Below are 27,637 nucleotides of genomic sequence, written 5' to 3'. Positions count from 1 at the left end.
TGAAATGATGGAAAGAGACAAGAACGAATATGCTACTTACCAGTATGCATCTGTTCTTGGCATGTAGGGCTGCTGACATTCATATCTGTGCATAGATCGCCGCCTAGTGTTGGGTCCGGATGATCGCACATTGTTGTCCTGGAAGAGTCTTCGAAGTATCACAAGATAGGTGGCTCCTCCCCTGGACTACAGTGCGCATGGGCATCGACTTCATCTTCAGATTGTTTTTAGCCATTGCGGCCAAGGTGAAGTGAAACTAAGTGAATGATGACCATTCTAAAAGTATATGTGAATTCTGCAGCTGCTACAGGCGCCGGGGAGGAGGGCGGGCGATATGAATGTCAGCAGCCCTACATGCCAAGAACAGATGCATACTGGTAAGTAGCATATTCGGTTCGAGGCATATGGGCTGCTGAATTCATATCTGTGCATAGAATACATAGCAGTCCCTCCATTAACGGCGGTCGCCCGTGCCACCTGCAGCAGTTTGGAAAAGTGTTTTTAGAACAGCCTGCCCTACATCTGCCTGCTGTTTGGAGTGCACATCAACACAATAATGCTTTGTAAATGTGTGTGTGGTAGACCATGTGGCTGTTCTACATAGGTCTTCCAAAGTAATATTTCCAAGGAAAGCCATGGAGGCCCCCAACTTTCTGGTGGAGTGGGCCCTTGGTGGAATGGTGAGAGTACGCTTGGCTTTCAGATGGCAGATCTGAATACATTTAACGATCCACCTAGCTATACCAGCTTTGGAAATGGGGTTACCTTTGTGTTGTGGCGCAAAGGCAACAAAGAGTGGTTTAGTTTTTCTAAAATCCTTGGTCCTATCAATGTAATACATCAGGGCCCTCTTAACGTCAAGGGTGTGGAGCATTCTCTCCGCCAATGACTCAGGATTTTGGAAGAAAACAGGCAATTCAATAGTTTGGTTAATATGGAATTGAGACACTAACTTAGGAAGGAATTTAGGGTTAGTGCGAAGCACTACCCTGTTAGAATGAATTTGAATAAATGGCTCTTGGATAGTTAGTGCTTGGAGCTCACTAACTCGTGGCAGCGATGTAATCGCTATAAGGAAAGCCACTTTTCATGTCAAGAATTGAATCTCGCAGGAATGCAGTGGTTCAAAGGGAGGACCCATCAGCCGGGTGAGGACCACATTGAGGTTCCACTCCGGAGCTGGTGGAGTCCGCGGAGGAATGACTCGTTTGAGTCCTTCTAGAAAGGCTTTAATGGCAGGCACCCTAAAAAGGGAAAGGTGCTGCCTGTTCTGGAGATAAGCGGCCATTGCGGATAGATGTATGCGAATGGAAGCATAGGCCAGATTACTTTTGTACAGATGGAAAAGATAACAAATTATGTTTTGAATAGATGCATCTAGTGGGTTAATGTTGTGGTCTGCACAATAAATGACAAACCGCTTCCACTTTGCCGCATAGCATGCTCTTGTGGCGTGCTTCCTCGCCTCCCGGATGATGTCCATACAGTCAGGAGGCAAGTTTAGGTAGCCAAACTCTAAGACCTCAGGAGCCAGATCGCCAGGTTGAGCTGTTGCGGATCTGGATGCTGAATGTCGCCATGGCTCTGCGTCAGAAGGCTGGGTGTGAGGCGTAGCCTTTGATGCCGTACCATGGACAGTTCTAGAAACGTGGTGTCCCATGGTTGGCGAGCCCACGTTGGAGCAACCAGGATTAGAGTGATCGAGTGCTGCCTGAGCTTGCGTGCCACCAGTGGTATCAGAGGTGCTGGGGGAAAAGCGTACGCAAATTTGCCTGACCAGTTCATCCATATCGCATTGCCCTGCGACTGTGGGTGTGGGAACCTGGCCGCAAAGCTTTGGCATTTTGCGTTCTCCCTTGTGGCAAACAGGTCTATTTCTGGATGACCTTACCTTTGGAAGTACGGTTGGAGTACTGATGGATGTATCTCCCACTCGTGCATTTGGTGGCTGTACCTGCTGAGCAGGTCCGCCATCTGATTGTCCTTGCCCGGGAGGTGTTCTGCCATGAGGAAGATGTTTCTCTGAATGGCCCACTTCCACATGCTCTGAGCCAGATGAGTCTGTCCGGATCAACACGACCTTGTTGCACAGATGTACTTTGAAGGCTTTTAGTGCCATCAGTTCCAGAACATTGATGTGCATCTTCCTTTGCTGTGGTGTCCATAGTCCCTGCACAGTGTAATGGAGTACATGAGCTCCCCATCCCTGGAGAGAAGCGTCCGTCGTCAGGATGATCTGTGGCACAGGCTCTTGGAACGGTCGCCCCTTGCAAAGGTTTTGTGGATTCCACCAATGCAGAGCGTTGTATGCCCGACCGCTCACCAACACTAGGTCTTTCAACTGCCCGTGAGCCTGAGTCCACGGACGTGCTAAGCACTCCTGAAGTGGACGCATATGTAGTCTCGCGTGCGGGACTATGGAGATGCAGGAGGCCATCATGCCTATCAACTGCATGAACACTCGCGCTGGAAGCGAGCGCTGGGGTTTGAATCGTATCAGTGATTGAATGCTGCTGACCCTCACTGAATTTGGCTGTGCTGTGGCTGCCAGAGTGTTTGTCGCACCCAGATACTGCCGTATGTGGGCAGGCTGGAGGTGGACTTTGGGTAATTCAGTGAGAATCCCAGATCGTGAAGGAGGTGAATGGTGTGGGACACGTGAGCGGCACACTGCTGGGCCGAATTCGCTTGGAATAGCCAGTCGTCCAGATAAGGGTAGACGTGAATGTTTTGTCTCCTTAGGTGCGCCGCCACTGTCGCCAGGCACTTCGTAAACACCCTGGGTGCCGTGGTGACTCCGAAAGGCAAAACCGTGAACTGGTAGTGCTGGTTTTGGATGGTGAACCGGAGGTATTTTTTGTGTGACGGGTGCAGCGGAACGTGAAAATACGCATCCTTTAGGTCAAAAGTTGCAAGAAAATCCCCCTGACTGAGCAACGGGAGCACCTGCTGCAGGGTCAGCATATAGAAGTGATCCGATAGGATGTACTGGTTGAGGGGTCTGAGGTCCAGTATGGGTCTGAGGGACTCGTCCTTTTATGGTATCAAGAAGTACAGGGAGTAAACTCCTGTGCCTCTTTCCTGAACAGGCACGAGCTCTATTGCCCCTTTTTGCAGCATGACGAGGACCTCCTGCTGCAATAAGTGCAAATGCTCGGCGGACATAGGACGGTGTCTTGGGGGTATGTTGGGTGGAGTGGATGTTAACTCCAGACAATAACCGTACTGTACATTGTCTGACCCACCTGTCTGTGGTGATGGTTCTCCAGACCGGCAGGAACTGCTGAAGTCTCCCCCCAACCAGTGTTGTGTGGTCGGGGGGCAGTGACAAGGCGTCACTGTTTGCTGGTGGCAGAGGATCTGGAGTTGTTGTTTCCACGACCCCTGCCCTTGGCGCTGTTTCCACGATATCCACCTCGACTTTTGTTTGTGTATGTGGACTGTGTGCGGCCTTTGAAGTATTGCGTTGTTTGGGAGAGCTGGCCTCTGGAAACGCCTCTAGTGCTTGAGCGACGAAAAGACCCACCCCTGAACTGCTGGGACTGTAAGGCACCCATGGACTTAGCAGTTTCCGTGTCCTTCTTAATCTTTTCTAAGGTGGTGTCAACCTCTGGGCCAAACAGGTGATCTGGATTCACTGTTTGATTAAGGATGATGGTCTGTATCTCCGGCTTAAATCCGGAGATTCTCAGCCAGGCATGTCGTCTCAGCATAACACTAGTGTTGACCACTCTGGCTGCGGTGTCAGCCGCGTCCAGTGCACACTTAATCGAAGCATTAGAGATCAGCTTCCCCTCATGATAAGCATCTCAGCTGCCTCCTTGTATTCATCTGGCATGTGTTGCAACAGGGTCTCCAGTGTGTCATAGTGTGCCCTGTCATACCTCGCTAGAAGAGCTTGTGTATTGGAAATGCGCCAGATATTGGCAGCTTGTGCTGCCACCCTTTTCCCTGATGCCTCAAAGACCTTAGATTCCTTGTCTGGGGGAGGAGCATCACCCGTTGTCTGAGAATTAGCCCTCTTTCGGGCATTCGAGACGACAAGAGAGTCCATAGGCAACTGTCCTTTAATATAGGTAGGATCCGTAGGCGCAGGCTTATACTTTTTCTCAATCCTAGGGTTTATCACCCTTGCTCTGGTAGGCTCTTTAAAGATCTCTCCAGCATGTTTTAAGACACCTTTTAACATAGGTAGAGTTTTGACAGTCCTTTCTGAGACTGAAAAGGTATCAAAGAGGAAATCGACGTCAATAGGGTCAGCATGGAGCTGGACGTTGTGATTTTTAGCCGCCCGTTCAATGAAGGCATTGAATGCTGCAGAGTCCTCTGTAGGAGACGTCTTCACAGAGTAGAGTTGAGTGTCTTGTCCAGAATGAGGGTCACCTGGGTCAGCACCAGCAGCCCAGGGTTCATTGGTATCATCAGGGTCTGTATAGACAGGATAGCTGTACTCATCCTCATCCTCATCATCGCCCTCCCCAGTGTCCACATCAGAGTAAGTGGGCGAGCCATCTCGAGTCTGTGGATAAATTGTTTCCCCCAGGACAGGAGTGGAAGCAGAGTCCTTTTTCTTTAGGGGAATCTTGTAGGACTCCATTGGTTGTTCCGGGGCAATTTTCCGCTTGTGGAGGGAAAGTCTGCCCGTTTCGGCATCAATAAAATGTTCATGTTGTTCGTCCACCGAAGATTGTCGATGCTTCAGGGTGGACACCCCCGTCGACGACTTCGGCACCGAGGACACCTTCTCGGGGACACTGGCGACCGCTTTAAGGGTGAAAGCCTTCGGCGCCACCTTCGGCGGCAACGTAAAGTGAATGGGCGTCGACGCCTTGTGAGGTTTCTCGACTGGCTTCGGAGGAGGAGGATCTGTTGGTCTGACCATCGAGGCGTTCTCCCTGATGCGCTGCAGGGAGTCCGTCACCTTCTTGGTGAACGCGGCGGACGGGCGCGCCGAGTAGACGTGATCCTTCGAGGCCCCACCAGTAGTGGACTCTCGGGGTGCGCTGCTTTTGGCCTTGTCCTGTTGACGCGGAGTCTCGAGAACTTTCGGGTCACCGAGTCCTTTGTTGGTGTCGACCGCCTTCGGCGTCGACTTGACCACCTTGACTTTAGTCTTCGGCGCGGCAGACTTCGTCTCGACGCCCTTGACTTGAGCCTTCGGCTCGACAACACCCTTTTGCTTCTTCGGCGCCGAGGGCTCCGAGGCCTTGGATTCGACCAGAGTGATGCGCACTTTCGGTTTCGAGGCGGGCACCTGCGCTGTATCTTGTGTCGAGACCGTAGGTTTCCCTTTCGATTTACCTGGATGCGGCTCAATAGCAATGTCCGTGGCCGAGCCCTAAGGCGGGGCCATAGAATCCATCGTAAGATCTTGGGTAAGGCCTAGTGGCGATCCCTCGACCTGATCCTTATGAATCGGTACGATCCCAGTGTCCGAGCGAGGTCGCTCTTCGTCCGAGCTATCCTCCATGGCCCCGTCGTCGTCCCCTACCTCGTCGACGACTTCTTCAGCTTCGAACATTTCTGCGTCCGCATCGTAGTCTTAGTCGACGTCCGACGCGGGATTCGACAGGTTGTCACCGATGTCCCCGGCAACTTCTTCCTGGACATCCCGGGCATCGAAAATGTCCGTAGGCGCCGGTGCAGTGTGCTGGGCCTCCTAGCGCGCAGCGCGTCAATGCTTAAGCATCTTCTTGGACCTGAAGCGGGAACAAGCCATGCAACTGGCTTCATCGTGGTGCGGCGACAGACACTTGTTGCACACCGGGTGGACGTCGATGTGGGGATACTTCGAGTTGCAGACGGGACATCTCTTGAACGGACTTCGGTCCATGATGAACAGTCGATAGGGTCTGAGGCGTCGACTGGGCCCTCCGCGTCGAAAGCACGCGGGTGATGGAATCCGGCTCGGAACCGAGCTGGAAGAGTTAGGCACCGAACGCAAGACAATACAGACGTGTACTAAAGACCTTTTGGTCTTAAGAAAAGTTTTTTCTCTTTTTTATTGATTCCGACTAGAGGGAACCAATATACATCCGAACCCAATAGCGGAAAAAAATCTGAGGATGGAGTCGATGCCCATGCGCACTGTAGTCCAGGGGAGGAGCCACCTATCTCGTGATACTTCGAAGACTCTTCCAGGACAACAATGTGCGATCATCCGGACCCAACACTAGGCGGCGATCTATGCACAGATATGAATTCAGCAGCCCACATGCCTCGATCAGATGAAAAATTACATCTAATGACGTTTAGATAAAGTCATGATGTATAAACAGCTAATATGAGCAAGATAATGGTTGTTGATCCGTAAATGCTGTGTGGCACTAAAGCCATTTCGTACATACAGAGGTTGGTTTCCAAAGTTGGTGACATTCCAAATAAAGTTAGGTTTTTTGAACTAACAATGAATAGGGAGTTTTGACCTTACTGTTGGAGTGTTCTAAAAGGAATAACAAGATTCCTTCTATTGGAGACACCACGGTAGTTCTACCACCTCGTATGCGCCGAAAATCTCTTTAAAAAAAAAAAATCATTTTTAAATCGGGAAAAGACTGTTTAAAGCTGTTTTTTGTAAAAGAATAATGTGGCAGTAATACATTTCCCAATTCAAAATGGTGGCCGCAAAAGACGCGAGTTATGTGCTCACGTGACTGCGTCGTAAATATAGAGGTTGTGACTCCAAATAAAGTTGGAATAAATAGTGAATAGGGAGTTTTTATAGGATTCACATTTTTACATGATTAATAAGAACTATACCCCAATTTTATTAGAGGCATTACAGTAGTTATTTTTCTTCGTATGCACCGTAATTTCCCTTTTGTATTAGCAAATACTCTTTCTAAAGTTGTTTTTGTAATAGGATAACGTGGAAGTATCCCCCCTACTCGCCAATTAAAATGGCGGCCGTAATAGACGTGAGTCACGTTTCCACGTGACCGCGTCTCAAAGTGGTTTTAAAGACCCGAGGAGGTGGCGAGAAGACGCAGGATGAGACGCTGTGCTCTGTGAGGCCCGAATTGACGAGGAGTAGGGGGGCCGGGAACGTGTGATGGTTTTTGATCTCGGGGATGGTGGCTCCAGAGTGTGAGCTACCTATCTAGGAGATGTGGCTTGTTTTTTTCACGCTTGGATTATTCAGCTTAAGATTGTGAAAATGATTTGTAGTGGAAAGGGTGTTGTTCAACTTAATTTTTCCCGATGTTTGGAAGTGTGCTTTGGGCTAAGGAATCATTAATATTGAAAACTGACACGACTTTGGCGTAATGGTAATTAAAACATGATAGTACACAACAACGTAGTGCATTTGTGCTTTCTTCCCCATGGTATTTAGATTGATACTACGACTAAAGGGTCAGTCAAAAAGAAGGACTCCCATGAGGAGTTTTGGATGACCAAGCTGGTACGAGAGACACAAGCTGAGTGAGGGTAACTACAAACTTGGCCCTTCAAATTTTTACTCTGCGAGTAAGTTGGGAGTAGGCAGTCATTTTTTAACACAGTGTTGTACTTTTTTTTCTATTGACAGTCTTTCTAGAATGGTGTGTCCAACCTTTGTGCTGTGACGAGTTGTCTAGCCCTGAAGAATTTGCCAAAGATTGTAGGCAATAAAACATGTTGGCATGTGAAATGGGTATGCATGGATAGCAACCTGCACACATTTTTAATTTGACAGTTCACCCCAAGTGAATAATAACGTAATTGTGTGAAAGGCGTGCCTGTCAATTTTAATTACACTCCGTCACCATTATAGAGTGTACCTATTTGTCACTCTATTGAACTTACACAGTTTATTTCATTTTGTTTGGACACTTTTTGCTTTTTGAGATCAAGTGACTGTCGATGATGAGAACAGTGGGCTTATCTGGCGAGTACCTGCCAGTTACCCCCTTGGTGGTTCGCCCGTGAGGGGTCACTTTGTCTTCCCACATTTTTTCACCAATAGTTGGTGTTTATTGCTTATTAATAAGCTGATTGGTGTACTGAATAGATTGAGAAATGTGTAAAATAATATAAATCAGTCACCATTTTTCATTCTGGAGGACTGTTAGTGGAAAAGGAGATTTTTTTTCAATTATAGGCAAGAGTGTTGCAAATAACCACAAAAAAAGAGTAGGGATTTTGCCACAGAAAAAATAAAACGTTGATGTGATGTATACACCTCGCAGAGTAGGAAACCAAAGCGACAAACACACTCTACCCTTTGCCTTAGAGAACAGGTTTATTTATATTTGTGAGTGGAGGGCAACCCGCAATCTTTCACCCTCTGGGCTCCTTTTTGAAGATATGGAAGATTAAGTTAGCCAAACTCTCTGATTTCAGGTGCCAGATCGCAAGGTTGAGATGACTGGGATCTGGATGTCTTATCTTGCCATGGTTCCGAGTGAGAAACCTGGGGGAAAGGTATAGTTTTTGGTGAGGAACTACTGATCGTTCCAACAGGGCTGTGAACCAGAGTTGTCGGGCCCACGTGGGAGCAACTAGGATCAGTGCCAGGGAGTGCTGTTTGAGTTTCTGAACCACTAACCGTATTAGTGGGAGAGGTGGAAAAGCATAGGCAAATCTTCCTGACCAAATCATAAATATCACATTGCCTTTGGACAACGAGTGTGGGTACCTCGACGCGAAGCAAAGGCATTTTGCGTTAAGGTGTGTGGCGAACAGATCTATTTCTGGGTAACCCCACATTTGGAAGAATAGAAGAAGGACTTGAGGATGTAGTTCCCATTCGTGAATCTGCTGTCGCTGACTGAGCAGATCGGCAATCTAGTTGTTTACTCCGGGGAGATGTTCTGCATGTAGATATTTTTTTTGAGGTATGGCACATCTCCAGATGCTTTGAGCTTGTTGTAAAAGCTGTAAGGATTGTGTCACCCCCCCCCCCGTTTTTGTATGTAGTTCATTGCTATCATATTGTCTGTACGAACTAAGAAAGCTTTGCCTACTAGATGCAGTTGCAAGACTTTCTTTGCTAGAAACATTGCTAGTAGTTCTAGGTGGTTTATATAAAGTTATTTTTGTTGTGCAGTCCACATGCCCTGAATAGTATGTTTTCGAAGATGCGCTCCCCAACCAGTGAGAAATGAGTCTGCTGTTAGCACTATCTATGGAACCAGGTTGACGAATGGCCGCCCCTTGGAAAGGTTTTGTATGTTCCACCACTGCAGAGAACGATGGGTGTGGCCGTCCACCAACACTAGATCTATCAGCTGACTTTGAGCCTAGTTCCACTACCATGCTAAGCATTCCTGTAGGGGACGAATTTGGAGTCTTGCATAAGGAACAATTAGAGTGCAAGAAGCCATCATTCCGATCAATTGAATAAACATTCAGGCTGGTAAAGAGTGTTGTGGCTGAAATTGTGATATTAGATTTTGCATGTTGCATATCCTGACTGGGTTGGGGTATGCTAGAGCTTTGCAAGTATCTATTGTGGCTCCCAGATATGCTTGTGTGTGGGATGGCTGGAGAGGAGACTTGGTGAGATTTACAGTGAATCCCAAGTTACGAAGTAGTAGACCTGGCTTTTATTAGCCAGTTGTCTAGCTAAGAGAAGACATGAATGCGTGGTCTTCTTATATGAGCTGCGACTAATGCCAGACACTCGGTGAAGACTCTGGGTGCTGTAGTTACCCTGAATGGGAGAACTTTGAATTGATAATGTTGTCCGTCCACCACGAACCGGAGATATTTTCTGTGAGCGGGTGAATGGGGATATGGAAATATGCGTCCTTTGGGTCCAGAGTGGATAGAAAGTGGGAACACCTGTTGAAGACAGAATATAGAGGTTTAGCTGTCTAAGGTCTAATGTAGACTTGAGAGAGCAGTCCTATTTGGGAATTAAGAAATACAGAGAGCATATGCCAGTCCCTTGATGTAATGGGACTGGTTCTAGCGCCTGTTTTTCCAAGACAGAGAGAACCCCTTGTTTAAGAGGATGAGATGTTCTGGTGACATGGTATGTGTTGTTGGAAAAATAGTTGGGGGGAGTGCTGGTAAGCTCCAGGCAGTAACCATACTGGATAATTTGTAGTACCCATTTGTCTGAGGGGATTGAGTTCCAGACGGGAAGGAATTGCGAGAGACGTCCCCCAACAGGAGTGGAATGATCGGGGTAGTGGAAGGAAGTGACTGTAGCCAGGGGAAGTGAGTGTGGAGTTCTCTCTGCAACTTCCTTTATTATGGTTTCCTCTATAACCTCCTTGTAAATAACCCCTGGAAGAGGGGGATTGGTTGCTACCCTTGTAAGAGGAGGAGGGATTTTCGGTGGACATAGTCTTTGAACCACCCCTGTAAAAGGAGCGTCGAAAGGAACCCCCATTAGTAGGCAATTTTAAAATCCCCCGACTTTGCAACCTCCGTGTCCTCCTTCATTTTCTCCAGGGAGCTGGCCCGAAAAGATGATCCTTACCAAAGGGCTAGTTAAGCATGAAGATTGGACCTCCTGTTTAATCCTGAAATCCTAAGCCAAGCTTGTAAGCGCAATAGTACACTAGTATTTATGTCTGCTGCATCTAGTGCAAATTTAATTGAAGAATTAGTGATTAGTTTGCCTTCGTAGATAAGGTCATTAGCCTTTGCTTTGTACTGATCGGGAAGGTGGTGCATGAGTTTTTTTTTAACTCATCGTAATGAGCCCCATCATAGCGTGCTAGCAGAACCTGGGCGTTTGCAATATGCCAATGATTTGCAGCCTGCGTAGCCACTCTCTTACCTGAGGTATCAATAAGCTTGGACTTCTGGTCAGGGGGGGCTCACTTGTTTGAGAGTTAGCTCTCTTGTGAGCATTGGAGACTATAAGAGTCCGAAGGCAACTGACCTTTGATGTAAAGCAGTATCTGTAGGAGCTGGTTTATATTGGTCTCCTCTGGGTGGGAGCATTCTTGCCCTAACTGGGTCTTCAAAGACCTCATCGGTGTGTGTTAACATGCCTTTTAGCATTGGTAAAGTGTGAGTAGATTTTGGGACTAAGTGAGTGTCTCAAAGAGGAAATCCTCTTCCAAAGGCTCTTTATGGAGCTCCACTCCGATATTGAGCAGCTCTGATAATCCAATGTTGTCATCATGTGGGGAGGGTCTAGAAGGATACATGTCAGGGTCGTTGTCTGTAGCCGGTATCTTATCTAATGTTCCCAAGGTCAGTGTCTTGAGGTATATCCTGCTTCTGTAGGGGGGAGAAGGGTTAGTACCAATGTACTTTTTCTTAAGAGGTAAAGGAGAGTCCTCCGAGAGATCAATCTTCAGTTTTTTGGGTAGAGTGCCATGAATGTGACCTGTTTGAGGGTTAATGATAAGTCTTTTCTGATTTGGATCCAAAGGTGGTTCCACAGACCAAGGCTCTTTGGATGGAGTGTCCTTATCTTTATGTGCCCATTTCGGCACTGAAGGTTTCGGCTCCGCCGCTTTTGGTGTTGAAGGTTTAGGCTGCAAGTCTTTGTGCTTGGTAGGTTTCGTCTCCGAGCCTTTCGGTGCAGAAGATTTTGGCTCAGATTGTTTTGTGCAGAAGGTTTCGGCTAGGAGCCTTTTGATGCGGAGGATTTCAGCGCCGAACCAGTAGGTGTCTTTGTTTTATGTTGACTGGGCACAGGGGGATCAGTACTCACTATACGCTGACTCAGAGTGATGTGCTGTTCTTCCATGTCGTAGTCTGCTTCCGACACGGAGACGTGTTCTTCCTTGGCTCCTTCAACTGGATGTTGGATAGCGGCATCTTCGCCAAAGATATCTGGTATGGAGCCGCTGTGATGTTGCATCTTGTGGCTTCGAGCCCGACGATCACGAATTGTCTTTCAGTCAGAACGATCGACATGCGTGTCAGTCCTTTTTGTTTCGAGGATAAGCAGAGGTTGCAGACCTCATGCAAATCGGTGTGCGGAAACTTAGCCTGACACACGGAACATAGTTCAAATGGAGTCCGAACGATCAACTTAGCGCGGTCGGCATGGGTAGGCCCAGCAGCCCGACTCAAGTTTCTCGATAGGTTTTCTCACTTGAAACGATGTGGTCGAATGGGCAACCGCGATTGACGACAATACCGTAGAAGGTAGAGGATTGCACGTCGAAGGGGTTCGAGAACTATACTGAACCGCGGCAATACACATCCGAACCCGTTGGCGGAAAAAAAATATGGGGATGAGTCAATGCGCATGCGCACTATCACCAAAGGGAGGAGTCATCTACCTCGTGACTACAAAGACTTCTCTGAAGAAAAAAAAGTGCAAACATCCGGGCCCAACACCAGATGGCGATCTATGCTAACGCATATGATCTACAGCTCATTTGCCTCGAACATGTATATTTATTATCATTTTACGGCGTTTTATATAGCGCAAACTTGACCCGAAGGTATTGTAGCGCTTAACACTAGCACCAGTTACGTTACATGAGGACACATTCATTTTTGTTAGGCATGGGGAGATTAAGTGATTTGTCCAGAATCACAGGATGTTGTGAGTCTTTGCAGAGACTGGAACCGGGTTCCCCAGATTTGAGGTCAACCACCCTTACCGTTAGGCCAGCTCTTCTCCCCAATATTATATATGTAACATAATAGGGCATTTTAGGCTGATTCTCCTTGTGACAGTACATCATACTGACTTTGCCCATAGTTGATGCCTAAAATAATATCTTTAATTCAAAGAACAGTTCCTGGCAAGCTAAATGGAAGAATCATACATATCATGCAACTCTAGGATAAGTGCTTTCTGAAAAGCGTATCAGACATCAGTGTGTTTTTTTTTTATCTCTGGCATTAAGATGCAATACAATTGTGAGGCACCCGACTTGATGTAAAAGTATCTTAATTTCTGAAACTGATCATTTATTGTAAAATAAAGCTTTTATACTGCTCCATGGCAAGGAAGAACATGCACAGCAATCCGTTGGTTGTCAATTACTTCAGAAAACCACACCATTGTGTTGAAAGGAGAACATAGAAAGAAGAGACAAATAATAATTTAATGTACTGTGCAATTGAAAAATGAGCGGATGCAATCATTCTCTAGCTAAATAAATATATGCACAAAATATTGCTAAGTCAGGGTCTTCCACTTGAGTAAGCAAGCCCAAAATAAAATGAATTTGTCAAGTATGCACTACACAAATTCAAGGCTGGCTGCCTCTTCATGTAAAGGGAACAACAATGAACACAGACATCCGAGGATTTAACCAAACTAATCAATCATGTCTTTATTGAAGATTCATAGTTAAAGAAACAATTAAGCATTTTTTTATCTGCCATGAGATCCAACTCTCACATCTTCCATTGCGTGACTACAGCAAGGAAAAGAAAACTGAGTTTTAAATCCTTCTCCAAGTCAGCACTACTATGTCATCTGGGTGTGCTGAAGTGGTTAGTGTGGTCCTCTTAAAACTGGAAGGTTTAGGATGCAGTTAGTCGCTTAGGTTGTCAAAGTTTTTCTGAAGCTGGTTCCTGGGGATTGTCAGTGCTTATAGATTTTAAAGTCTTGTTCTTAAATATCCAGTATGTTGTAATGTCCCAAGGGTTATGTATGTTGTTGTGTAAGTTTCAGGTATTACAGACACTCTGCTCTTGTTTGCAAGTCCCATCGAGGCTGCTGCATTGTTCCTTACAGGTAGATGCCTGCATGTTTTGCCTTTCTTGGATGCAGGTTTATTTTGCATTTTTTTTTAATGATGATATTCATATTTGGTTGGGTGGTGGCAAATGCCTTCATATGTAAAGTTGTCAGGGAGAATAAGGAACTATTCTACAATTTGGATGGCTGTAAAGTCCATGGGTGGTTTCGGTCAGTGAAGGCATGTACTGGATGCTTTTTTGGGTGAGCATACAGTGTACCAGGTCTGCGGATTTGTGTGATAAGTGCTCTTACATATCCAGCTGCCTGGGGACAGAGCGCGCTGGAATTGGTTTGCGCCAGATAGGTGGGTTGGTATGTTAAGTGCTCTCATATGGAGGGTCCCAGGAATGGGGGCTTGCCAGGAATCCATCGTTCTGGGGCTATCATACAGCAGGTCTCAGAAAGAGAAGGAATAGGCAGAAACCATCGATGGGGTTAGTGCCGCCATGTACTAGATCTAGGGTGCATGAACTGGTTGCTAAAGGTTCTGACACCATCTGTGGATGTGCGAGTGCAGTCATGGTTCTGAGGGGGATGGACAGTGGCGGTGGTTGCACGTCCCAGATCTGTGAAATTGTGTACCGGATGCAGAATCATTTCATTCGGGACATACAAGTCAGTAATGCTGCCATGTAGAACCTCTACATTTGGGTATGTTCTGTATTTAAGGCCAGTATGATTAGACACCGCCATGCAGAGGATGATTTGAGTCTTAGGGAGTGCGAGAGGGTACTCACGGGTCCTCTCCCTCAGTTTCACACATCACAGGTACTGCACACCTGCTCTGCTCCGGGAGTCTAGTTCTTCTTGCAGGTGATAAGGTACTCAGGGAATGCCTGGGTGTCATTAAAAATTACAAACATTGTAGGTTTCTTCACATCGTCTACGAGACTGTCATACCGGGAGCGTTTGGTCCCATCCTTTATCGGGGGCACCTTCATTTCCGGTGTGCCAGTGGCATAGTCGCCAGTCAAGGTCTTTACCACAAAGACACACTTATTTCCCTCGGTATTGCGAGGGGAGTAGAAATCCAACACTGACAACACAGACTGAACGGCAAAATAGACTCCTTGTCCATAGCGGGTAGCTGTGGAGAAAGAAAAAAGATCAGAAGCACAAACCAAAATATGTTTCAAAACAAAGCAACTCCACTACCTCGGTACCTGGACTTCACTTTAGTAAAAAATGCAAGATGTTACAGACTACCTAATCTGTGGCTGTAAAATCTGCACAATATATAATTTAGTGTAGGAAAGAAGTAGCTACAAAACCTGTAACACTAGCATTGGAGTTCCTACACCTGAAGCCATGCCAAGCTTTTAGCACATTCCTTTTTTTAAGAGTTGTATCCAGGAGAAAGGTCAGACAGAAGAGATAGATTAGTAGCAAAAGCCCTACCAGACTTCGCCTTTGAGTTGCCCCAACTCCCCAAAAGCTTCCTCAAGACTTGCATACCTCAGACATAAAATATCCTTGGCTATAAATGATGGGTTGGAGCATTCTGCTAGGTCCTATAGTTCGATTATCCTGTTCCGAACTATAGGACCCCCTTTTAAAAAAACATGGAGCAGACCCTCAAAGTTTGTCAACCTATCGTCCCATCTCTCTGCTCCCTTACCTGGCCAAGGTACTGGAGGCTCACATGACTAAGGGTCTGTCCAACTTCGTGGAACAATCCAACTATTTAGACCCACACCAAGATTTCGTCCGGCCGACTCTACAGAGACAATGATATTGGCGGTCCTGGACACCTTATGAGATAAAACTGACAGAGGTACCCATCAGGCCCTGGTGCTATTAGATATTTCAGCCGCCTTTGACATGGTCGATCACAGCATTCTGAAGGACAGTGTCAGGCAGGCTGGCATCAGGTGCTCAGCCTTTAGCTGGATCAGCTCATTTCTCGAAGATCACTCTCATGCGGTCCGTATAGCCCCATTTACAGCACCCAAGCTAAAAACATGCGGGGTCCCGCAGGGATCCTCACTATCCCCCCATCTGTTTAATCTTTACCTTTTACCCTTGATTCAGTCCCTGAAGGAAAGGAAGGTGACCACTTACAACTATGCCGATGACTTACAGTTAATGTTTACCATCGACAACTCGCCTAACTCTGTTCGTGAATTCCATGCTACCATTTTGTACATTCGGCACTGGATGGACCATAATCATGTAAAACTCAACCCAGGCAAGACTGAATTAGTTCAGACAGGGAGCAGTCATAACTTCTGGGGTCCACATTACTGGCCTACGGAATTCGGACCCCCAACCGAACCCTCTTCCGAGAGCCTCAGGGTTACTGTAAATAATGACAGGTCAATAAGATTGCACGTCGGAGCGGTGATCTCGACCTGCTTCTTTTAGCTGTGAAAGATCAGCCAGCTGCTCACACAAGCAGCTCTGATACAGGTCGTGATAGCTATGGTGCTATCACACTTAGACTACGAGAACCCAGTCTACTTGGGAATGCCACTTTTCTTGATCAAGCGGCTTCAGATGGTCGAGAACCAAGCAGCCAGACCGATTTACAAGCAACATAGGTGGCAATCTGCCACCCGTCTCTTAAGAAAGCTACACTGGCTCCCTCTTTCTCACTGCTCTGCCTTTAAAACTGGATGCCTGATCTTTAAGTCTCTACACAGTCTTAGCCCCAACTTCATTAACAGTCTCATATCAAAGTACACTCCATCTCACAACCTACACTCAAGCACATGTCCAGCTACTGACTACCCCTGCCTTTAAATTAAAACTACATGGAAGATGTAGGTTTGCTTCCTTGGCCTAAATTGCAAATGCTACTTACCAGTATGCATCTGTTCTTGGCATGTAGGGCTGCTGACATTCATATCTGTGCATAGATCGCCGCCTAGTGTTGGGTCCGGATGATTGCACATTGTTGTCCTGGAAGAGTCTTCGAAGTATCACGAGATAGGTGGCTCCTCCCCTGGACTACAGTGCGCATGGGCATCGCCTCCATCCCCAGATTGTTTTTAGCCATTGGCAGAGATGGAGTGAAGTATGTGAATGATGCCCATGCTAAGAGCATATAAATATATGTAAATGAATGCTGCAGCTGCTACAGGCGCCGGGGGGGCGGGCGATATGAATGTCAGCAGCCCTACATGCCAAGAACAGATGCATACTGGTAAGTAGCATTTGCAGTTCGAGGCATGTGGGCTGCTGAATTCATATCTGTGCATAGAATACATAGCAGTCCCTCCATTAGCGGCGGCCGCCCGTGCCAGCTGCAGCCGTTTGAAAAAGCGTTTTGAGAACAGCCTGGCCAACAGCTGCCTGCTGTTTAGAGTGCACATCTACACAGTAATGCTTTGTGAAAGTATGTGTGGTTGACCATGTAGCTGCTCTACAAATATCTTCTAAGGGAATGTTACCTAGGAAAGCCATAGAGGCCCCCAACTTTCTAGTGGAGTGGGCTCTTGGTGGAATTGTGAGAGTGCGTTTAGCTTTAGCGTAACAGATCTGAATGCATTTCACTATCCACCTAGCGATCCCAGCTTTGGAGATAGCGTTTCCCTTGTGGTGTGTGGCAAAAGCAACGAAAAGCTGCTTTGTTTTGCGAAAATCTTTTGTCCTGTCTACATAGTACATCAAGGCTCTCTTAACGTCAAGGGTGTGGAGCATCCGCTCCGCCAGCGTCTCTGGGTTCTGGAAAAACACTGGCAACTCAATTGTCTGGTTCATATGGAATTGAGATACCACCTTGGGTAAGAATTTAGGGTTAGTGCGGAGCACAACCCTGTTAGCGTGTACCTGGAAGAAAGGTTCTTGGATGGTGAGCGCCTGCAGCTCGCTAACCCTCCGTAGCGATGTGATTGCTACTAAGAACGCAACCTTCCAAGTTAGGAACTGAAGCTCACAAGAGTGCAGTGGCTCGAAGGGAGGACCCATCAGTCTGGTAAGAACCACATTGAGGTTCCATTCTGGAGCTGGTGGTGTCCTTGGTGGAATGACTCTCTTGAGTCCTTCCAAAAAAGCCTTGATCGCAGGGACCTTAAAGAGCGACAGATGTTGCCTATTCTGGAGGTATGCCGCCATAGCAGACAGGTGAATGCGGATGGAAGAGTACGCCAAATTGCATCGATACAGGTGGAACAGGTAACAAATGATGTTTTGAATGGAAGCATCTAGCGGGTCAATATTGTGGTTAACACAGTAGATGACAAACCTCTTCCATTTAGCCGCATAGCAAGCTCTAGTAGTGGGCTTCCTTGCCTCTCGAATGATGTCCATGCAATCGGGAGGAAGATTGAGGTAGCCAAACTCTAGGACTTCAGGAGCCAGATCGCCAGGTTGAGCTGTTGCGGATCTGGGTGCTGAATGTCGCCATGGCTCTGCGTCAGAAGGCTGGGGGTGAGATGAAGCCTCTGATGCGGTACCACGGAGAGTTCCAGAAACGTGGTGTACCATGGTTGGCGAGCCCATGTTGGAGCAACCAGGATGAGAGTCATCGAGTGCTGCCTGAGTTTGCGTGCCACCAGCGGTATCAGAGGTGCTGGGGGAAAAGCGTACGCAAATCTGCCTGACCAGTTCATCCACATCGCATTGCCCTGTGATTGCGGGTGTGGGAACCTGGCGGCGAAGCTTTGGCATTTTGCGTTCTCTTTCGTGGCGAACAGGTCTATCTCTGGATGACCCCACTTTTGGAAGTACGGTTGGAGTACTGATGGATGTATCTCCCACTCGTGCATTTGATGGCTGTGCCTGCTGAGCAGATCCGCCATCTGATTGTCCTTGCCCGGGAGATGCTCTGCCATGAGGAAGATGTTCCTCTGAATGGCCCACTTCCACATGCTCTGAGCCAGATGAGACAGCTGTGGAGAGTGTGTGCCTCCCTGCTTCTGGATGTAGTACATGGCCGTCATGTTGTCCGTCCGGATCAACACAACCTTGTTGCACAGATGTACTTTGAACGCCTTTAAGGCCATGAAGACTGCCATCAGTTCCAACACATTGATGTGCATCTTCCTTTGCTGTAGTGTCCATAGTCCCTGCACCGTGTACTGGAGTACATGCGCTCCCCATCCCTGGAGAGAGGCGTCCGTTGTCAGGACAATCTGTGGCACAGGCTCCTGGAATGGTCGGCCCTTGCAAAGGTTTTGTGGATTCCACCAATGCAGAGAGTCGTATGCCCGACCGCTCACCAACACTAGGTTTGTCAGTTGCCCATGAGCCTGAGTCCACTGACGTGCAAGGCACTCCTGAAGCGGACGCATATGTAGTCTCGCGTGCGGGACGATGGAGATGCAGGAGGCCATCATGCCTATCAACTGCATGAACACCTTCGCTGGAAGCTAGTGTTGAGGTCTGAACCGTTGGATCAGCGCCTGAATACTGGCGATTCTCACTGAATTTGGTTGCGCAGTGGCTGCCAGAGTGTTGATAGTCGCGCCCAGATACTGTCGCACGTGGGCGGGCTGGAGATGGGACTTGGGGTAGTTCAGAGAGAATCCCAGATCGTGCAGGAGATGAATGGTGCGTGACACATGGTCGACGCACAGTTTTTCTGTCTTTGCTTGAATGAGCCAGTCGTCCAGGTAGGGGTAGACATGGACGTTCTGGCGCCGGAGATGCGCCGCCACGGTCGCCAGGCACTTTGTAAATACCCTCGGCGCCGTGGTGACCCCGAACGGCAGAACCCTGAACTGGTAATGCTGGTCTTGAATCGTGAACCTGAGATACTTCCTGTGGGAAGGATGCAGTGGGATATGAAAATATGCATCTTTCAGATCCAGCGTAGCCAGGAAGTCCCCCTGCTGAAGCAGAGGGAGTACTTGCTGTAACATGAGCATATGGAAGTGCTCCGAGAGAATGTACCAGTTGAGGGGCCTGAGGTCCAGGATGGGCCTGAGGGATCCATCCTTTTTGGGGATTAGAAAATACAGGGAGTAAACCCCTGTTCCCCTTTCCTGCAATGGAACGGGCTCTATTGCCCCTTTTTGCAGCATGACTAGGACTTCTTGCTGCAACAAGGTCAAGTGCTCGCCGGACATAGGACGGCTTCTTGGGGGTATGTTTGGTGGAATGGAAGTAAGTTCCAGACAGTAACCGTACTGGATAAGAGACTTGACCCACCTGTCCGTGGTGATGGATTTCCACGCGGGCAGGAACTGCTGGAGTCTCCCCCCGACCGGTGTTGTATGGTCGGGGGGCAGTGACAAGACGTCACTGTTTGTTGGCGGTGGTGGACCTGGAGCTGTTGTTTCCACGTCCCCTGCCCTTGATGTTATTGCCTCTGTAGCCACCTCTACCCTTGTTGTTGTATGAGGGGTGGGTGTTACTTTTATAATACTGGGTGGACTGCGATTCCTGACCCCTTGAGGTGCCTCTGGAATTGGAGCGACGAAAGGAACCGCTCCGAAACTGCTGAGACTGGAGGGCCCCCATAGACTCGGCAGTGTCCGTATCTTTCTTCATCTTTTCCAGCGTCGCATCCACCTCAGGGCCAAATAGGTGGTCAGGATTAACAGTTTGGTTCAGTATTGTCGTTTGAATATCGGGCTTGAACCCTGAAATTCTCAGCCAAGCATGCCGTCTAAGCAACACACTAGTGTTGATTGCCCTGGAGGCCGTATCAGCCACATCCAGCGCACATTTAATGGATGCATTTGTGATGAGCTTGCCTTCCTGAATAAGCATTTCTCCTGCCTCCTTGTACTGGTCAGGCAGGTGTTGCAGCAGTGTTTCTAAGGTGTCATAATGAGCCCTATTATAGCGTGCAAGTAGGGCCTGTGTGTTTGAGATTCTCCAAATGTTTGCTGCCTGTGCAGCAATTCGTTTCCCAGAGGCCTCGAAGATCTTGGACTCTTTGTCTGGGGGAGGAGCGTCACCAGTGGTCTGCGAGTTCGCCCTCTTCCGAGCGTTGGATACAACCAACAAGTCCAGTGGCAAGTGTCCCTTGATGTATGTGGGATCAGAGGGCGCTGCCTTATATTTTCTGTCAATGCGAGGGTTGATGACACGCGCCCGGGTGGGCTCCCTGAAGACCTCCGTTGCGTGTTTTAGCACCCCCTTAAGCATCGGCAGTGTCTTGACTGACTTTTCGGCTACTGAGAAAGTGTCAAATAAAAAGTCCACATCCACCGGGTCTGAGTGCAGCTCGACGTCGTGGTTAGCCGCAGCTCTCTCGAGGAGAGCGTTGAAGGCCGCTGAGTTCTCCGTCGGTGAGGTCTTTGCCGCAAATAGCTGCGGTTCCTGACCTGATTGCGGGTCGTCTGGGTCGGCTCCGGCAGACCAAGGAGCAGGTTCCTCCTCCGGATCCGAGTACGCCGGATAGTTGTACTCGTCGTACTCCTCATCGTCACCTTCCCCTGCATTAGAACGAGGAGAACGTTCTACATGTGTGGGAGACGAAGGCTCCATAGGGTCCGAAGCACCCGTCGAGTCCTTCTTGTTCTTAAGAGGAATCCGAAAATGCTCCAGCACCGGTTCCGCGGTGATTTTTCTCTTGAGGAGGGACAATTTCCCAGTATTGGCGTCGATGATGACCTCTCGGCGCTCTTCCTCTGCGAGTGACTGGAGCCGAGGCTTCGACACCCCTAACGCCGCCTTGGACGTCGATGTCTCTTTCGAGGGCACGTCCGCCCCCTGCTTCGGAGCGAAGGCCTTCGGCGCCGATTTCGGCGGCAGGGTGTAGCGAATAGGCGTCTGCGCCTTCGCTTGCTTCGATGCGGGCTTCGGCTTCACTCCCTCCGGCTCGAGAACTTCAGCGCTTCGAATCCGTTGGAGGGATTCCACCACCTTCTTCGCCAATACCGGAGAGGGCTTGACTGGCTTGTGAGCCCTCCCGGAGTCGGAAGTTGATTCTGCCGGGGGCAGCGTCTTCGGAGTCGACACCTTTCCATCCTTGGTTCCGACGGTCGGAGCCGGTACAGCCGGAGCCGTGGAATCGCTTTGGCGCTTCTTCAGAGCCTTTTTTGGGTCGTCGACCCCCAATGTCTTCGGCGCCGACGCAGCCGCGTCGGCCGCCTTTGGTTTCGGCGTCGACCCCGAGGCCCTGGGGTCGGCCATCTTGGCGTGGCTCTTCAAGTCGGCCATCTTGATTGCCTTAGGTGTTGACACCTCCCGAGCCTTCTGCCCCATCAATGGAGCTTTCACTTTCGGTTTCTAAACCGACTGCGTGGATCCCGATGGCTTCACTTTCGCTTCCTTCAACGGGAGTGGCCCCTCCAAAATGTCTGTGGCCGGGCCGAGAGGCGGGGCTGCTGGACTAGTAACGAGGTCTTGGGTAAGGCCCGAAGGCGATCCCTCGACCTGGGCCGTGTCTTGGGGATTAACCCCTGAGTCAGTTTGGGGATGCTCTTCCTCCGAGCTATCCCCCACGGTGGCAATGGCCTCATCGTCGTCCCCTACCTCGTCGCCGGCTTCATAAAAGTCCGCATCTTCCGCGTCGCCGGTTTCCTCTTCCTCCGACGCAGGGTTAGAGTCCGAAACTTCAAAACCTTCGAAGATGTTGTCCGGCAGGCTCGCAGGGGGTTCCGCCAACTGGGCCTGGAGCCGAGCGGCGCGACGCTGCTTTAGGGTCTTCTTGCACCGGAACTTTGAACAGGCCATACACCTGGTCTCGTCATGTTTCGGTGATAAACACTTGTTGCACACAGGGTGCACGTCGAGGTGTGAATATTTGGAATTGCACACCGGGCACTTCTTGAACGGAGTACGTTCCATGATAGGAACTTCGAGCGTCGAGTAGGCCCGTCCGCGCCGAGAGCACGCGGAGGGGCAGAGAGTGTTCAGAGCTGAGAATAAGATAACCCGAACGAAACAGTACCGACGCTCAGCCTAAAGACCGTTAGGTCTCAAGTAGAAACAGAAAAGTACTATCGGTTCCGACAGCGGGACCGAAACACATCCGAACCCAATGGCGGAAAAAAACAATCTGGGGATGGAGGCGATGCCCATGCGCACTGTAGTCCAGGGGAGGAGCCACCTATCTCGTGATACTTTGAAGACTCTTCCAGGACAACAATGTGCAATCATCCGGACCCAACACTAGGCGGCGATCTATGCACAGATATGAATTCAGCAGCCCACATGCCTCGAACATTGTGAAATTCCTTCCCTCTGGAGATTCGGCCATGCACTGATCTTCTGAGCTTTAGGAACATGCTCAAGACATGGCTGTTTGTGAAGGCCTTCGAATAATTATCTCCATTGGGCTCAGCAAATTCTAGATTTAGCGCCATGAAACCTACATGTATATGTGCGCTTTATAAATCCTTTATAACACAACATAACTTTTAGATAGTCACAGCGAAACCAATGTTAAACAGACCTTGGAACTTCTCTGCCTGCGGTGCTCTCAAACATCTCCATTGGCTGTCTATTAAACAGAGGATTTCTTTTTTGAAAATATACTCCTGGCAGGTCCCTTCGATTGGCTACAATCGACTATGTCCAAGAACAGAGTCCGACAGGGAGGATGCGCCTTTACGGGGAAAGTGGCTCAATTATGGAATAAACTGCCAGTCTCAGTAAGATCTCAAACTGGCTTGTATAAGTTTAGGAAATCCCATCAAACCTGGGTCTTCCCCCATTAACTATTGGGTTAAACTTCAGTTTTTTTCAGACTAGACTATCCCCCCATTTTCTATGCCTCTACTGATCGGTTTAGCTAGCGCCAGGATACCATTTCGGTCACAGTGCACTTTATAAATAACCAAATACAAATGACAGACTGTAAATCCTACAAAGGCTTGCAGAAATGTACCCATCGTACATTCTGCACGCAGCATGTTTTTGGACCTTATTAGGTTTGACAATTTTACATGCGAGCTCTCTTGACAGTTACCTGATCACAACAGCATTTAAGACAATACCACATGTGAAAAGTGGAGGATGCATAGAGGCTTCCAGAGGATGCAGAATTAGCAAAAACAGAGCTCTGTCACAGCACGGACCTGATCTTTGAAAGACCAATCATTGTTGATAAATGTTCCGAAGTCTTTACACATGTATGACCTGTGGCTGCCGGTTCAGCCTCGAGAACGAGAGATGACAACCATTAGGCTGCCTTTTGTGAGAAACAACTGGATAATAGCGGCACTAGATGAGGCTTGGGTTCAGAAGGACAGTCTTACTGTTACCAAGTATAAAGTGTGCTGGCTAGTTTGGCCTGGCGACATTCCTCGAACTGGGAGTCACTCTTATTCTGTAATGTACATTTTAAAACTGCACAACCTCATCAAAGGAGAACCCTTGTGGGCCCTCGATGGTGGTCTGTGTGAATGGTCCAGGTGTATGCCTTTAATACACTGGCTCATGAAGTGAGTCAAGCCTTAGCAGTGCAGTCACATGGACCAGACACATCTCAACTCAATACAGGTTGCAACTGTTGGTTCATCCTGGCATACTAGTTATTCAATGTATACATAAATGTAGTAGATGCTCCAACAGTCTTTTTGTACCTGTGAAAGACTGTTCCCCTTCAGGACTTAGGCAGGACAGACTTATTTCAGCAATTCCACAATGTGAGTGAGGGAACCTCTCTTGTTGCAAAAAATGATAGGTTTAGAACAAAAAGAGGCAAGTGAAAATTGTCTATTTTCGCTAATGACTGGATACACCGCATTTTAGGTTTATTTTAAAATGGACAAGTGGCGACTACAAAACAAAGTTTCTGACCACTTATAGTGATGATCTGTTAGTTAATAACATTTTGAAAGATTTTTTTTAAAGATGATCAACATTTTAATAGCTCGTATCTGGAAGTCTTTTGGACTTCAGAGAACGTGACATGGCTGTAAGGATTGCAAATATTGTCCACTTGCTACAGAACTATTAAACAATATCAACCTGCTCAATTCAGGGGATGGTGATCCACAGCATCAGCCAATCCATCACATTCATAAGATGTAGTAGATCAGTCAGTCGGTGCACGAGGGACAGGACTACACCCAGGGCCACTAGAATCAAGTGATTCTGAGCCAGCAGTATTTTCCTCATAACTTTGGATTAGCTGAATTTGCCACATAATCCTTCATCTGCTGCATAAACTGCAGATTAGAACACACTTGTTTCTGTTTCTGGCTCAAACTATCAACAGTTGCTAAAAAAGTGGTGACATGTGTCACAGCACAGTGGAATACCCTTAGCAAAGTTAGACTGGTCCACTTTCAACTGTTTATTTTTCTATTTGGGTGTTAAACTGGTACCAATAAGGTGAAATCCTTAAACTAGGTGTTTCCATGTGCAAAAAATCACAAAATAATGAAGTAAAACTATCACAAAATATACCACATTATACTGCATAATTTGCCTTTTCCTGCTTCATAATTTAGCCAACCCTGCTGCATAAATTGGTCCTCCATACTCTATAATTCCAGCAGCCCTGCATACACATTCGACTGGACCTGATGGACATTAGCCTCTTGGAGAACAAGTGACAGGAATACACATCAGGTTAGTGAGAAGATGGACATCAGGCCATCCGACCATGAGGAAGACGGACATCCACATGAAATTAATGAAAGATGGGTGTCGCCTCTTGAGTTAAAAGGATTCTAGAATTCAACAAGTGGTGGGTACCATCCTGTGGTTTGTTTGATTGACAGACAGCACAGAAATATGCCCCAGCCTCAGGGTTCCCTGAAAGATCCGATAGCCCAACCGGAGTCCCTCAGCAGAGAGAGTCCAGCCTGAGGCGTTCTGGAAGGACAAGACTTGGTCAGAAAAGTACTAGGAAGAAGTACAAAATTCCTGTTTTAAGTAATGAACGCAATTGATTTCAAAATAAGTACTGAAAGACAGCGATTTATGAAGCTGATCATAGAAGGAGAACAGTCAGTCAGTAGGCAACACCGTTCTTATAGAAACAACAGCTATGCATGTTGTGCTGTATAGGTAATGATACTATACATCTAATATCTTAGAGTTTAGCTGGATGGTTCCTTTCATGGGACACATCTTATGGTGGCTGGTGGGGCATCCAGCTGCCCAATAAATGACCTCAGTAGGAGAGCAGTAATCCATGCCCGCAGCCATTTCATGAAGGGTGATACTCTGCCGCACTTTGGAAGGAGAAAACCTAGACCCACTAGAGTATACCTGCTGCGGGTGTCCTCCAATCCCTCCAGAATGCCACAGAGTCCAATCTTGGAGGTAAGTGACAATGTGTCATGACTTTATAAAGTATGCCTTAACTCGCAGCCAAGAAGGCTGCATTGCAGAAGATCATGTGAAGAAATCCTCCTGTCTCTGAATGGTATCTACCCCTCCACCACAGTCTTGTTTGCTTTGAAACAGGAGACACTATGCAGAAATCTAAACTGGGGAAGTTGAAGCAGAGTCAAGCCTATCTCCATTACTCATCCCCAATCGCCCAGGTTACTTTGTAAACATGCTCAGTCTTGCAAAGCATATATTTCCAAACAGGGCAAACTAATAGAACATGTTTATACTCGAGGGTTAAAATCTGGACGGGCTACTGGCTGCACGTTCTTCATTGCAGCGATTTTGCAGATGCAGGTATCTGACAAAGTAGGACTTGCGGAGCTGAAATTCATCAACAAGATCCGCAAATGACTTCCTGTGATTGAATGCGAAAATATCGCCTAGTGTTGCAATGCCCTAAGGGCCAGAGTTCTGAAACCAGATAGGCCAGGAGACGCCACCACCCACTTGCAATATCATAGGAGTGTAGTGGGCGATTATGCCCGGACTGCCAAGCCCATGCACAGCCTTACAATAGCAATGCAGAGCAGCACTAGTGGCTAGGCCCAAGAAAACTGGGATCCGGGAACTGCACCTCAGTGTCACCAGGATGGAGTCAAGCCTAAGGCAATGAGTAGGATCCTCCAAGCAATCAAAAAGCCAGTCCTTCACTGACAGTTGGTCAGTTCCATAGTATAAATGGTTGTCTTCCATACCATAACCACCGTTTTATACTAATTGGGTGCATTTTTCCACTTAGACCATTGTGCGCGAAAGAACTCTCATCGAGTCAAAGAGGCTCTCTGGGAGCTTGTTGGGTTAATTTGGTAGGATGTAGAGTCAGGGCAAAAAACTCACTTTGTGTAAGGCAACACTACCTGCAGTGTAGCCCCAGAAGTTTTTACAAATGGCGTCCAGGAATGGAGTTGCAATAATGTCCCAGCAAAGGTTTGAGTATGTAGAGACATGAATTCCTATGAGAATGAAACTAAGATTGGACACGTAGCTGGAACTCAGAATTTGTGGTGAAGTTCCTTACCTCTGACCGATGTATCCCAGTTAAACCCCAAGCCTGAAGCCTCACAATACAAATCCAGTATTTCCATTAGCCTCTGGCATGTTCATCTTGGACACCATAGGAACATATCATCCGTGTACACAGATGCACAGCTCTCTATTCCTCCCGCCTACTGGAACCCCTGCATCAAACTATCTTTTTGCTTCCAAGCAGCCAATGGTTCTATTGCTAGAGAAAAGATCAGCGAACAAAGACGACAACCTTGTCTTGTTCGTCCCTCAATCGGACACATCGCTCAACAGGTGCTGGTCATGTGGACTGGCGCCCAGGGATTTCTGGACATAACTCGGACGCAGAATAAAAACCTAAAGCCAAAATTAATCTTCCGAGAACCTGGCACAGAAACTCCCATCCCAAAGAGTCTAATGCTTTTTCAGAGTCTACTAAAATCAGGGAGCTGGGTCCCATGAATTACAAGACTACGTGATGCTATTTATCCTCATCTCTCAAATCCACATACCATTTTTCCCACTGAAACTTCTGTTGAACCCATAATGGCAGATCTCTTTAGCACTCTCCTCAGAGGTACCATGATACAATATTCGCTCCACTGGCTCTTTGCAGCCTGCTCGCTCCATGGACAGTTTCTTCAACTTGTACTGGCTGAGCAGCAGAGGATTCACGAGCTTTTCGAGCTGAAAATATAGGAGCACATAGCAGAAGAATCAGAGATGCAGAAGTTACATGAAAATATTGTCAGTGCTCCAGATACCCATGAAGAACACAACACAGACAAGAGGGCAGAGTACAGGGGAAGGGAAAAGGTAGAGGTCATGATTCAGGAAGTGGAA

The 27,637-nt window shown here is 47.8% G+C and overlaps 1 protein-coding gene across 3 annotated transcripts in view; it reads right to left on the bottom strand.

Moving 5' to 3' along the window:
- The window catches only part of PARP10 (poly(ADP-ribose) polymerase family member 10), a 453,255-nt gene that overhangs the window by 109,663 nt on the left and 315,955 nt on the right, over positions 1-27,637 (bottom strand). For 2 of the 3 annotated variants that reach the window (XM_086966532.1, XM_086966533.1), the window contains exons 10-11: positions 27,307-27,481; positions 13,162-14,687 (exon numbers count right to left, since the gene is read on the bottom strand). In XM_086966532.1, coding sequence (XP_086822658.1) covers positions 14,398-14,687; positions 27,307-27,481 — 465 coding nt within the window. In that variant the 3' untranslated portion in view covers positions 13,162-14,397. Of the gene's footprint in view, positions 1-13,161; positions 14,688-27,306; positions 27,482-27,637 lie in introns of those variants that run through there. The other variant, XM_086966534.1, reaches the window with a different exon arrangement.

The sequence above is a fragment of the Lissotriton vulgaris genome, chromosome 4_1, assembly GCF_964263255.1.
Source record: "Lissotriton vulgaris chromosome 4_1, aLisVul1.2, whole genome shotgun sequence".
NCBI classification, from domain to species: domain Eukaryota; kingdom Metazoa; phylum Chordata; class Amphibia; order Caudata; family Salamandridae; genus Lissotriton; species Lissotriton vulgaris.
This window is presented reverse-complemented; position numbering and strand designations above follow the sequence as displayed.